The following is a 14147-nucleotide window of genomic DNA, read 5'->3' as shown; positions in this document are numbered from 1 at the left end:
ACCCCGTATTGCCTCACACAGGCGATGGATGCAGCCACATTAGGTGAAATTCGGTGCATGCGGTTGACTGGCCGATGCTACGCACCGCCAACCCGAAAGTTTGGATTTTTCTAACCCGCATGGAAAACACACTACTACCGTGCGGCGGCGCTCGGTCATTACAGACGGCCAGTGGGAACATTTAAAAAAAACGCACGGACCCTTTCATGGAGCAATCCCAGATTGGGAAGTTGCCCAGCATAATAAATATTCCCGATAATCATTAACATTTACAGCTCAGCAGATGTTACATTGTCCTCAATGAACGGTTGGGTTGTATAAAACACTGTTTCAAATTTGAACCAGATAGTGGCAAATTAGGAGCAGGTCCACTATCCATCTGTTCCAGCGAGGCTTTTCGCCCGCTTCTGCAGTTGCAATGTTTGCTCGGGGAGACGGAGGGCAGAGAGAGCCGGTTTGGCAGGTACACCACTGTTTACCCAAGAGACCCAGCTGACGCACCATCAAATAGTGTCTGAGTGTAGATTAAAGCAAATTGCCTGACACATGCTGCTCCGTCTCAAAAAACAACAACAACAAAAAAACAGCTGAATGGCCACGCACAACTAAAAAAAGCAACATTAAACGGGAGACTATGTGCTGCTCCTGCTAAATGAAGTGTCCTGTCTGGATTTGTAAAAGCCTCCGGTGAGGTGGCGCCCAGTTATCCCTAATCATTTATTTCATTATGGATTTCTGTTGATAACACCAGCAAAATGCCACCAGTTGAGCTCCAAAACTCCGAGTGAAAGTGTGTTCCGCCAGGGGAATAAACAAACAACTAATGCTCCCCCCCCCGCCCTCTTTGAACACCCCATGTGTGGTCATGAATAGGGGAGCACAGAAGCCCGTACCATTGCCGTGGGAACTGGGACTGCATTAAACAGTAATTATCCCCAGTGGCTCAAGCCGTGTTTTATCCAACCAGCATCCCACTTAAGTAACAATGGAGTAACCAAAGCACACCGAGCACTGAGGGATGATGCGTCTTCATGTGATAAGCTTTTAATCTGCGTTTGGCAAAGAAGTTTACACCAAAATACTGTTGATTTATCCGCCTGCATCACTAAGGGGAGCTGCAGTAGGAGAGACTGTTGCATCTCTGCAAACTGAAATGTCACAGATAGTATGACCTATTTGCCTGAATTACATTTTTAGTGTCGCGGTTCGGACAGCAGCAGGAAATATTTCTCGTCAACTGAAAGACACGAGAGAACGTTCAGCCCCGGCGAAAAATGGAAAGTCATCGTTCTCTCCTCCCTTAAAAGCAGGCGACATTTAGGTCCAAGAAGGGTGCAGTTTAATGGCATCGCATCACGCATTTTCTGGCTTTTCTGAAGTCTTCAAACTTCAAACGGCGACGTCTCACTCCCATTTGGGACTGACAGTGTGCTAAGTTGGCTGGTGCGGCTTTAAATAGAAGACAGTAATGAGTGCCTCTTTTAAAATATGCATTGAGTCCTATTTAATCTTTGCCTTTCTTCACATCGCAGCAGCCAGAGGTGAATTATTCTGAACTTTGTTTGACTCGGGCACAAATGGATTTCTCTTGGATGAGCTTGGCCCATGGTAAATGAGCCAAAGAGTGTCTTTTGAAATATTGTTGGTTGTGGGCCAGTTCAGCTAAGAAAAAGGAAAGAAAGACAATAGTGTTAAATATATATCCATTGTGAGATGAGCTGCCAAGAAGCAGCTTTTAAAAAAAATATAAATTAAGCTTCCTAGGATTTAGGGGAGATGCTCTGGTTTTCATTTCAGGGCTTTATGGTTTTGTTATTGTTTTAAATGTAGAGCAAGGTCTGCTTTTACATTGTACTGAGGAATATCTGAGATGAAACAGATGGATGAATGTAGTATATTCAGTTGAAACTTTCATTTGATAATTTTTTTTCTCCCTCTGCAGCAGAGACAAAAAGCAAATATGAAATGTTAATGTTAATGTTTCTCATTCATTTTTGATTTGTTACAGAAAGGGAACCAAGCTTGTTTTTTCATCTCCGTGTTTGTTTTCCCACGTGGGCGATAACATCTCTGATTGATTTAAAGTGACTAAAGCAACAAGAAGTCTGGTTGTGTAGAAGTCTATGAGACAATGACTCTACTTCTCTCTTGATTTATTACCTCAGTAAACATTGTTAACATGAGTTTATGGTCTCATTCACGAGTTTCAAGTCTTCTTCAATACAGCATGGTGTTCATTTAGTACATTATGGTTTTCATTTAGAGTAAAATAGACCATAAAGCAGGGGATGCTTTAGGGCGTGGCTACCTTGGGATTGACAGGTCGCCACCACAGCGTTGTCCGGTCTGGGAGCTGTTTCTGTTTTACAACTTTAACCCCTTCACAGTGTGTTTCCAGTTCATGGAAGTTAATGGTAACTTTGTCAATTGTAAAGTTGTTTGATTGTGCTTAGCTCCACCCTATCGTGTCATTATGGGTTGCAAAGATTGCATTTCCTTGGCTATCGTCCACGCACCGTAGGATGCCCATTTGACCAAAGGCTGTTATTTGGTGCAGGACATTGTCCAATGTGCCATATGCAAAACAACACAGAGCACATGCTTTTGCTTGCTGCCTGACAGGCCAGATCTTATTACATCTGAATGTTCTGTGCACAGCTCCGTGCCGCGGCCTTGGGAGTCTTTTGCTATCAGCGCAGGGCCAGACGGTACAGCAGCTGTTTGAATAGTGCCCCTTATGTCCCCCTTGATCCAAATCAGCTCACCTGGTGTGAATCAAACCACTCTTTTTATTTTTTATATATATATATATATATATATATATATATACACGTATATGCTGCCGGTTTAGGCACACTTTGTTTGTCCCATAGTTTTTCCTTCCAGAAATAGGGCTCCTCTCCGGCCGGCGTGTAGCCTCAGGTGTGTTGGAGCATGACTCCCCCCCCCCCGGGTCACCCTTTCGTCAGTATTGGAACAAATCAGCACAAGAAGCGACAACGCCAGCCGGCCTCTAAACCCCGCAGCACACCTACAAATCTCCCTTAAGCGCCACCTTCCTCTCCCCCTCGCCAGTACTGCATCTCCACTACTTTACATTATCTTTTTTTTTTTTCCTCCCTCCTCGGTTTCTGCACCACTGGCTCTCATAACTCTCACAAAAATCTCCCCTCCTAATGCCTCTCGCATGCATGTGGGGCTCTGCTCCTCTATGGCTTTGCCGCACAGTGGTGTAGTCTGTAATTACAGCTCTAGTGTGCTTAGCCGAGGACTCCTCCAGCCCTTGAGTGAAAGGGGTCCCCGTGGGCGCCCCCGGCCCCCTTCACGGAGGGGGGATTTGGGCTCTGTGGCTGTGTAATTACGCCTATTCCTCTGGTTTCCATTTGCATGAGCCGCTGTTTATTTGGTTCAGTCTGAGTGGGGACCGTCGGACTCGAAGGAGGAAGAGCAGAGCGAGGGAGCGAGGGAGGGAGGGAGGGGCTGCAGCTTTTCACACAGCCAGTCCCTGCCAGTATTGTTTTAGCAGTTAAGCAGGTGAGGTCTGACCAGGTACGTATTTATGAGTTTTTACAGCCCTCCCGCACAAACCCCCCCCCACACACACCCCCACACACACACACACACACCCCCCACATCGCTCCAATTTAAGATTAAACTTTAACTGGTGTTGTCACACAGTAAATTGTGTTTGCTTTTTCCAACAAAAAAAAAAATATCATACCAGAGCCGCCACAACTGGTAATCTAAGCTGTGATAAAATGGAGTAAAGTATTGCCCCCGAGGTGCACAAGGACACAGGTGTTTCTCAAGGTGCAGATGACAAGGTTGCCAGTCCTCCCTGTCAAACCGTATTAGCAAATCAATCTGTCATCGTCAAACTCCCCCAAGTTTAAATCTCCACAGAGACGGGCCGGCTGATGTGGTCAGAAGGAAATGAAAGATGATGTGCACTCAGTAACTTCGAAAGGTTGTCACTTAGTTTTTCTTATATTGTATATGATTCGATGTCGGCGGCGGAGGCCGTACTCGAGCGAAGGTATACAACAATGGATAGAAATTGCCTTTCTCTCGTAATGCGCCGCTTCTCCGGCGCGAGCCGTTCAACCCGCGCCGCCGTGAAAGATGGAAAGGAAATACATTGTTCGTCTTAATGGTTCTTCCAGCCAGAGTCACATCGCACGCGCATCGGGCCTCCGTGTCCTTCGGCTGACTACCTACAGTTTTTGTGAGAGGAGCAGCCGTTGTTTGGACAGTTTGACAGCCTGCACAAACAGCTCCCCCTCCACTCTGCTGCGGATTCATGTACAGCTGAAGATAGACTACATCAGATATTGTATTCAGTGGGTGTATACATAAACCGATCCCTCTCTCACATATTCTTCCACATTTAAAAGCTCCCTGTGGAAGCTTTATCTCCGAACGCAGCGATTATCCGTCATTGTGATGCGGTTACTCAGCGTTAAGGAGCCGCACCGTTTGTGTGGCGTGTGTGCCGGGGCCCCCGGTCCTCCACTTTAAGGCAACAGCATATTTCCTCTCTATTTATGACTTCATTCACCGGTGGCTTTATGAGTCCAGCGTGATTAACGGAGGGATTTCAGTGTTTCTTCCTGTGGGTCTTCGTCCATCCATGGGAGATAATTATAGCTGCGGCTGGTTGTAAATAGGAAGCCCAACCAGGGGGTTGTCGGACCAGGAAACGGGACATCTCCAGACTTCACCTGGGAAAGGAACATAAATTAGAGCCTGAGATAACAAAGATGTGTGGAAGACAACAGTATGCTGCAGCCCTGCAGCACTTCAGGGACACGTCTGTTCAGGCTGCAGTCATTTCAGACCCCAGACCAGGTGTGAGTGAAAGTTGTGGTTGTTTTCTTTTTCGAGACTCACATTGAAGGAACAAAGCAGGACAAGAGAAGAAATAGGAGATGCAAAAATGATTTCCAATTTGGATTCATCTTGAGTTTTTTTGTGATTTATCAATTTAATTATTTCCATATAAGAAAGTAAAACTCATGATACAAAACAGAAAGAAACCAGCAAATCCTTTCTTTTGAGAAGCTGGAAGGTGCAAAGTTTTGCCAAATATGTATAACAAGCGACTTAAGTGATGAATTGATCAATAAAAAGTGTCGCCAGTTACTTTTCTCTGGCAATCACTTAATCGTTCGTGCACCAGATAAAAGCAGGCCGGCCCGAACGGGACAGCCGATGCCAGGATGTAGACACACGATGCATCAAGTAAAAAGCCAAGGGGCACGAGAATGAAGGGAGGTTTACACTTGAGTTTAGTAAGAAGAGGTCAGCTTATGCATGAAAGAAGAAACCACAGGCGAGTTTAAAGATGACCGTCCTTGCTAATTGACCTTTTTTAAATATTTTTTTTTGACCTTCAAACTCCCCGCAGGCTTAGACAACAGGGGAGACGACCGTAATTGCTGTTTTTTTTCTATAGATAATGTGTGTGTTCCCGTTGTTTGTGGTGCTTCCACAGGACTCCACATTGTTTCTTTTAATAGGAGCTCTAGGCAGTCATTGAAGTATTTGTGTGTAAAAAGTAATTAAAATTACAATGGGCCAGCCAGTGTGTTGCTGGGTAGGTGGGGAGAGGGGGAGAGGGGAGGGGGGGGGGGGGGGGGGCAGCAGCAGTAGCAGCAGCAGCAGACGATGACTTGGCTCCACCCCACTGCCCTTGTGCTCATTCATTAGTGATGCATTGGTCCTCGCCCGGCCCTTCAGCAGCAGCACCCTGGTGGACAAAGACGGGGTCGTGTAGATGTGCCCATTATGTTAATATCTCGCCCAGCTTTTACACGCTAACACCATGTAGAGACTCTTAACACCGATGTATGGGGAGCAGACGTGGCCTCCGCGGCGTTTTGGCAAGTGCGTGGACTGTGAGTGTTGTGCGTGCCAGTACTACCTAGGAGGCTGAATCGACTCTTTGACTCTCAGTGCATGTACTTGCTATTGACTGGAGTGCTTTGCTTGGCCTTGGACGCTTGTTAATCGTAATTACATGTCTTTTTTTCTCCTCTTCTGTTTTGTTTCTTCTAGCTGGCAACGGGCAGATGGTGCAGATGGACTCCAGCAAGTCCGGCTTTGTGGGCTCACAAGTGGAGCTGCGCTGCATCTTCAGCAACAGCAACCCGCCGGTTAAGATCTCCCAAGTCACCTGGCAGAAGATCCTCAACGGCACCAAGCAGAACGTGGCCATAGCCAACCCATCCCTCGGCGTGTCCGTCCTGCCGCCCTTCAAGGAACGCGTGAGCTTCAAGCATGCGGCGGTCCGCCACCCCACCCCCTCGCTGGAGGACACCACCATCAGGTTCTCCAACCTGCAGCTGTCCGACGAGGCCGCCTACATCTGCGAGTACACCACGTTTCCCGCGGGAAACCGTGAGAACATGGTCAACCTCACTGTATTTGGTATGAACTTAGTGAAATAGTGAAATGTCTTTTTTTTTTTTTTTAGATGAAATCTGCAACCGCTGTAATTTATAAAGTAAAACTGGCAAAAAAACAGAGAAATCTAATCCAAGCTCTTTTTGGTAATATCTTTTCTTCTTTATCTAGATCGGATTTGTCTCCACGGACGCAATAGTTGCACATACAGCACAGATTTTAAATGTATTTTTGGTCCAAATATAAATGTCTGCCTTGTCTAATCGGGAAGTTACAAACTCTAAAGGCTTTCCAAGTTGTTTCGTTGATGAGATTTATGGTCCGAAAAATGTGGCTTGCCTGTCAAAAGCATGTATCATCAGCTCCCTCCAGCATTTTATTGCTCACAGGGACTTTAAACCTGTCACCTAAATTTGGTTTCTCTTCAACCTCGAGGCAGCAAAAAAAAAGAACTTTTTTTTTTTTCCTGAATCAGATAACACGGTAAAACTGACATCTTCCTTTTTAGCAAAAGGCCAAACGAAAGCACTTTTAACAGTTCAATGTTACATTGCCACAGGCCTCCTGGTTAAGTAGGTTGAATGCCTTTGGAACACCTCAGACCAGGTGCTTGTTCCTCTGTTTGCTAAAGCCGCTGCTACAATCCTGTTGTTTACCATGAAACCTCCCGGTCCTGTGATTGGGCGAACAGCAGCATCAACCATCACCATCACCATCACGGTTGAGTCATTCCATTGAGGACCCTGTTGTGTATACAATGTGCAGTGTTGAGGGGTGACGTGTCGTCTAACGCCACTCCCAGATTGGCCCATGCGGTTTCAAAAAAAAATATTTTAAAAGAGGAAACCGCTGCAGAAGAACGGTCAATAAAAATGGCAGGTGAGACGGAAATCAATAAGGCCACTTCAGAGTGTGTAATTTGGCTTGAATAATGTCATCTTGTGGGGAGGGGGAAAAGAAGTGCCTGAGACAGTTTATTTTGGACGAGAGGCAGCTTTGAAAAGGTTGCGCGCTCACTCTGATTAGACATCTAATTAGAAATTAAGTGTTGGTGTGTTTCCCATTAAGTCCCAGTAAGAGAAAAAAACACTTGGCTTAAGTAGTCCCTGTTGCCAGGGCTTTCTTGTCAGCTCCCAGACCCCATTTTGTGTCACCGAGCCTCCCATGGCATTTTCTAAGGCTTCCGTCGGCTCAGTGAATGTTTGGAACCTGCGTGCAGATAACCAAGCGGCGGCGTTTTCAAAGAGGCCTCTTCACGGCCTATCTCTTTCAGCTGTGCATTCGCTCAAGCCTGCCTTTTGATGTGCGGGAAGTAGATGGCTAATTGGCAGCTCACAAAAGATTCAAATTGGATGACTGTGCATTTGGGTGGGCAAGTGGGTTGTACATCGGTGAGAGGCTTTGACAGCGGCTTTGGCTTTAAGGAAGGAAAGAGGCAAAACTTTGCATGGTTTGAGGTAGAACCCTGTTTTCATCTCATCCCCTCAGTTTTATTTACCTCGAATATCTGGCTAAAGGTGAAGTAGACGCTATAATCTGAGGGAAAACTGAAATAAAATGCACAATATATCTGTTTAATGAGCTTTAATCACGTCTCAAGTAACTTGATTTGCTTCGTCCTCTCCCCTCCACAGCTCGGCCTATCACTCGTATGACCTTGACAACGCCCACGATCGTGGCCAGGGCCTCGAAGCGCAAGATGACCGTTGCCACTTGCGTGTCGGCCAACGGGAAGCCCCCTAGCGTGATCAAATGGGAAACCAGGTTGAAGGGCGAAGCCACTTTCCAGGAGATGCGCAACGCAAACGGGACGGTGACGGTGAAGAGCAACTACGTGGTGGCGCCGAGCCGCGAGACCCACAAGCAGAAGCTCACGTGCATCGTGACGTACCAGGGGGAAAAGATCAAAGACAGCGTGGTGCTCAACGTGCAGTGTAAGGATCTGCTCTCTTATATAAAGGAGACACAATGTGGAAAAAAAACACTTTTTCTACGCTTTTGCAAATACATTTAGGTATTTGGAGCGCCCACCAACCCAAAAACTGTTAAATACGACGACCCAGTCAGTTTTTTTGTGGGCTACATACATCAGAAAACAATATACAGTATTTTTCTCACAAGCCAATCAGGGCAGACAAGCGTTAAACAGAGTGTTTCAAACAGAGGGTGAATACAAGTATGTTCTGACAGACGGTATGAGAAAAATAAATGTTGATCATTGAATTATGTAAACATGTTCTGGTATAAACTCAAAATACAAGAATGAACCTGAAAACTAGCATTATATGTCCCCTTTTAAGTTTTTTTATTTATTTGAAGCAAAGAATCATGTTTGTGTTTCCTGCTTTTAGAGTAAACGGATCACCACAGTTTACAGTAAACAAAGGTCCTCTTGTGAACACAGCTTTTCCAGTTGAACAGAGTCAAGAGCAACAAAAACAAATGAGCTTCTGAGTCGGCACCAGACTCCCACCTATGAAAATGTAAAAATAAAAATGTTTCCTGATTTTTCAATTTTGGGCGAATAATTCACAAATTCCACATCTTTAAAAAAAAACAATAACACTGAAACATAAACCTCTGTCCTGTACTGAAAGTATTTAGGAGTTCACTGCTTTTTTGTTAGATTGAATCCTCCCATCCACTCGTATTCAGGTGTGTGCTAGATTACAATGTCATACTTAACGTAACAGTATTTACCCCTAACTACAGTAATGTAAAAAAAAAAAGCCGTGAAGTGTTAAAAGTGTGGAGAAATGGTAGAAAAGTGTTCAGCAATAGCTCAGTTGCCTCCACAGAGGTACAGTGCAGTGATTCAGGATTGATGTTTTCTCATGATGTCGTGACGCGATGAACTGACTCCGGTGTGCCTCCCTTACAGACGAACCTGATGTGAAGATCGAGGGCTTTGATGGAAACTGGTACCTGGACCGTGCGAATGTTCAGCTGACCTGCCGGGCTGATGCCAACCCCCCTGTCACCATCTACCAGTGGAAACTGTGAGTCTGACTGAACCCTAACAAAGCCCATTAAGACAAGACGGCATTGCAACGTGTTGTTTTTCTCACCTTAGGTTCCTGACTGGAACAAAAGAGAAAGTGGAGGGCTGACTAAAGCTGTTTTATAGAACGGCCTTGCTCAATGCAGTCTGCTCTTCTCCAACATTTGTTTCAAGTCATATATATACAAGAAAGTAATCTGCTAAAGATAAAAACACACCAATTCCCTTCATCCTCTCCAGAAATGCGTCTCCGTTTGTTTGTTCATGAAACGTGTAATGAAGATAAGACCCGGGCCCGAGGCCGAGCACAATGGTCCTATTACACACGCCCCTATCTGCGCTGACGGTCACAGATACTGGGAGATAAATGCAAACAGAACCGCGCTTCGCTTTGCTTTTGGGGTTTCCCTTTTGAAGCGGGAGGACCGGCATGCAGGTAGAGAGGGGGCAAGAAAGCGCCATTGTTAGTAACCGTTGTGTTCTCTGGAGGGCACAGAAGGCCAAGGCTTGTCTCTGACACACGAGGGATGGGGGGGGGTGAAGCTGAACGCTGGAGTAGGAGCCGAGGATTAGGCCGGCATACCGCGGGGCTGACATCACTGTTTTCTTGCCTCGGAGACTCTCGCTGCAAATACATGAGCAAAAGGAGATGCAAACATGTTTTTAGGGCCGCGGGGGGAGTCGCCAAATGACCCCGGGTCTCATCTGCTCTGAGTAATTGCATGAAAGTTGGTCTTGTGGAAATGATGTGGTTTACATACAAGCACTGAGACAACTAGAATGCAACCAGAGTGTTTGCCGTAATTTGCACTGATCGAACTCGGATGCAAACATAGAATTTTTGAAAAGCAGCAAAAAGTCTGCTCAGCTCTCTGGATACAAAGCAACTTTTGTGAGCGTATCACTGTTCTAAATGAAAGTGTTATGCGGTAAAATTGAGAGATAAATGTGGCAATTTGTCGCGTAATTGCTCGGTGAAGGCGGGGTTGAGAAATATGTCATTGGACTTGAGTGGATGTGGATTAATAGACCATTGTGTCCTCATTGTATCTACTCTACGGGCCGCTGTTGGATTTTAATGAGGCACGGGGAGGTTTTTTCCTTTCTTGTGCATAGATTTAGCTCTGAGGGCAGAAACACTGGTACACACAGAGCAGCAAAAGAAAAAAAAAGACAAGATAGAGAAGATTTGACCTGCATGGTTTTTTTCCCCTCTTTTTTTTTTATCCGAGGCAAAGGGAGATTTTGGGAGATAGCGGAAGATAGGGAGAGAAGAGGAGGAGGGTAAAGAGATGTGATCTAGAAAGACGAGGGCACTGTGCTGACAGATAGGAGGGGACGGCCATTGCTGCACTGAAAATGAGATGCCAAATCTGTTGTGAAGGTTCCCCTGGGCTCCACTGTGGAGGTCAGCACAAGGCTGTGACGGAAGGATCCGGAACAGGCCGGCAGGATTGCGTCACACTCAACCACACACTCACACACCTACACACACACACACACACGAGAGGTGCAGCCAAATCCAATGAATACGAATGCCTCTGATACAGATCCACATTATTCCCAAAGAGAATATAGTGTATAGTATCTATCTATTTCAATGAGATCATAAGTTTGTATCTTTTTTTTTTTGTCTTTTTCTAATTCACTTGGCTTATTGTATCTGCCTTCACTTTTCACACTTTTTTGTGTGGGTTCCCCAGCACTGTGTGTGTGAGTGTGCAGAAAACCTTGGCATACACTCCTGCAATCCTTGAAAAAACAGAATCTGGGCATCTTTGATTTTTTATTTTTTTTTCCTCGAGCACAAAGCCAGAGCTATTTCTCAAAATGGGTTAATGGGGAGCTGCTTGAAAGGACCCCGTTTGAACTTCATTGTTTGTTTTTGAAATGTTTGTTTGTAGGGCATGCTCATTTGCTGAGTCTGTTTTAAGTGCGTACCGCAGTCTTCAGTGGGCACAGCAATACTAAGTGAGGGAAGGGAGGGCCAAAGAGTTGTTTACGATCACAAATAACTCAAATACTTACGTGCTAAGATTTCAGATGAAGAGATTTTCCCTGAAAAGCAACATTGGAGCTCACACATCCTCTCCCTCCACGGAGCGGTGTCCGTTGCTCAGAGGTATGAGATTGTGTAATATAAGAAAGCGGTATCGTCATTGCAGCATTTTGCAGCGGGATCGCCTCAGATGCCACGCTAATTAGCTAGCTCGCTTATCTCTATCTGGAAAATGTGATTCTACTATTAATGTCGATTAAAAGGCCAACGTAAGGAACTGTTGGTTGACTTCACCAGTAGCTGAGCATAAGACTCACAGATTGCCGGATGCCCCTTTTAAATTATCTTTGAGTCAGGTTTATTGCCCCTTTTACTTAACATAAGCAGTTAGTAAATATTGTCTGCGGCGCCTCAAAGACAATGAAAGCTCACATTAAGCATTAAACAGGAACGTAAGGACACTTTCAACTAAGCAGATGGCTGATGGATTGAGGACGCCATCCTTTCATGCTACTTATTTGTTAGTTTGAAGCACCGAAACCACTCTCGGTTTCTTACGTTAATGACTATTGTAATCTCTTCTAATCCTTTCAGACCTGATAATGACTAACATTGATATTTTAAATTCAGGCCTTTAAGCACCCACAGTTTTATTTATTTTTCCTGCATTCACGTTTAAAGCCGCCGTCACACGGTTGTGCAGTTTACAGTGGGACGACGGGTTGACGGATATGGTGTCCTTGTGTCCCCCGCCTCCCGTCCCCTCCGCGCACACTCTCGCCTGCACGCTCGCACGTCTCGCACATGCACGCACGCGAACGGGGCGGCCAGTCATCAAAGAATCTGCATCCCTCTCGAGCTGTTTTTCAGCCTTTCATTTAGCTGCACCTCAGGCTCCACACACACACACACACGCACACAAACATTCAGATGTCTCATACAAATGCACTGGATGTGTGATGAATCACAGCCAGCCTTTCATTTCTGCAGTAAATCAATTGGGCTTTGCAGAACTCAGCATTTGATAGAGGCTCACAAGGTAACTGATTATTGAATCGTGACATTCTGTATTGAGGGTGGTTTGCAGCTCCATTGCGAAACGCATCGCCAGGGTGGCAGGGGGAAAACAACTCGGGCCATATCTCTATCTATTACTTCTGCTCTGTGCTGCGGACGCTCTGTTGCTGAGAGAAAGAAAAACTAAAGAAATAACAACTCTGCTTTTGAATCTGACTTGTCCTGAAAGTTTGCGCCATGATTTGGATTCAACCACATATGGATCGGCAGTTTCTAATCGGCAATTCACGAAAGATGAACTAACAAATAGCCCGTCGCTGTGTATATTTCCCCCTGTCATCAAGGAGCCTTCTTGAAAGCCTGCTTAGCCCAGCCCGAGTGCTTGACGTAAGGCCGCTCATTCCGTCGTCTCCCTGCAGAGTCTTTTTGTTTTTCTCTGGCTGCAATAAACGGAGCATCACATCGTTTTTAATGTTCCCGCACACCACCGGTTCTCAAAGTGTCTCTCCGACGGAGAGCAGGCCCGGGAGTGAAGGAAGGGAGGCCTTTGCAGCATCTTTGTTGTTGTTCAAAGAAACCAATGTCACCCCCGCACACTCAGCAGCAGCAGCTCACCGCGATCAGACCGGAGCGCCGCTCAATACCATCACAGTTGCGTTTGTAACTCTACTTAAATCCATTCAGAGCAGCCGATGAAGCTGATCGAAGGGGAAGTCGACAGGAAACATCTAATTGTCACGAAATTTGATACCCCCCCCCCCCCCCCCCGCAGCCTCCGGGGCTCCATGACATGCGCGGAGGGGTGCTCGTGCTCTGTGCCCTCAGAAGTGTGCTGACCTGATCAAAGGACACAAGTCTGAGCGCGCCGTGTAGAGATACAGCGGACCATGAAGACAAACACCTCGGGCGCGAGAGAGAGAGAGAGAGACTGGGCTCCAGTTCTCATTGACAGCCCGGCATTTTTTGGTGGATTCTGCATTTATCGCTTGATCAGCTGCCTCAGCTGACGGCTCCCCCGAGCTTTGAGTCGAGCCGTGTGAGCTGTGCTGTGCCGTGGGTAGAGGAAAGAAGCCCCCCCAACCCCTCCCCCCCCTCCCTCCTCCTACAACTGTCTGTTTTGTATCCCACATGCCAAAAAAAAAAGAAAAAAGGAAAGAGGCCTGTGTCCTCAGGCATCAACTATGTCTTACCTGTTTGGACCTGCTGGGATTCCCTGTCCTCACAATTTTGTTTGGACTTGATGGATGATGGCTGAAATAAAGCACTGTCAAATATTTCTGATATTTATCTCACCCCCACACACTCACATCCAGGTTTGTTTGGCACTAGAGACTCTGTTTTTCATGCGCCTCGAATTGCTTTGCCGCTCCTGGGAGAGGGATTTCATTTATTATTTTATTTTCCTACCGTGGTCTAGTGTAATTCTGCCTTTTTTTTATGGTGTCTGCATTATTGCCTCTCTCTCTCTCTCCCTCTCTCCCTCTCTTTTGCCACAGCTTGAATGGCTCCCTGCCCAGCAGCAATGTGGAGATCAGGAACAACACCCTGTTCTTCAAGGGGCCAGTGACCTACGACCTGGCCGGCACGTACGTCTGCGACGCCACCAACGGCATCGGGACTCGCACCGGCATCGTGGACGTCAACATCACAGGTAGTTCGATGAAGCCGCTCGCTTCCGTTCTCCAGTCTCTTCCGTAACTCTGGCATGGCTCGCATCAATACAGT

At 46.2% G+C, this 14147-nt stretch overlaps 1 protein-coding gene across 2 annotated transcripts in view; it reads left to right on the top strand.

The window, feature by feature from the left end:
- nectin1b (nectin cell adhesion molecule 1b) overlaps nt 1-14147 on the top strand; it is a gene marked incomplete at its 3' end in the record, with an annotated part of 148544 nt that overhangs the window by 45721 nt on the left and 88676 nt on the right. For both annotated transcript variants that reach the window (XM_079166222.1, XM_079166223.1), the window contains exons 2-5: nt 6058-6429; nt 8040-8339; nt 9287-9404; nt 13919-14073. In XM_079166222.1, coding sequence (XP_079022348.1) covers nt 6058-6429; nt 8040-8339; nt 9287-9404; nt 13919-14073 — 945 coding nt within the window. The remainder of the gene's footprint in view (nt 1-6057; nt 6430-8039; nt 8340-9286; nt 9405-13918; nt 14074-14147) is intronic.

Source organism: Pholis gunnellus, assembly GCF_910591455.1.
Source record: "Pholis gunnellus genome assembly, chromosome: 9".
Taxonomy (NCBI): domain Eukaryota; kingdom Metazoa; phylum Chordata; class Actinopteri; order Perciformes; family Pholidae; genus Pholis; species Pholis gunnellus.
This window is presented reverse-complemented; position numbering and strand designations above follow the sequence as displayed.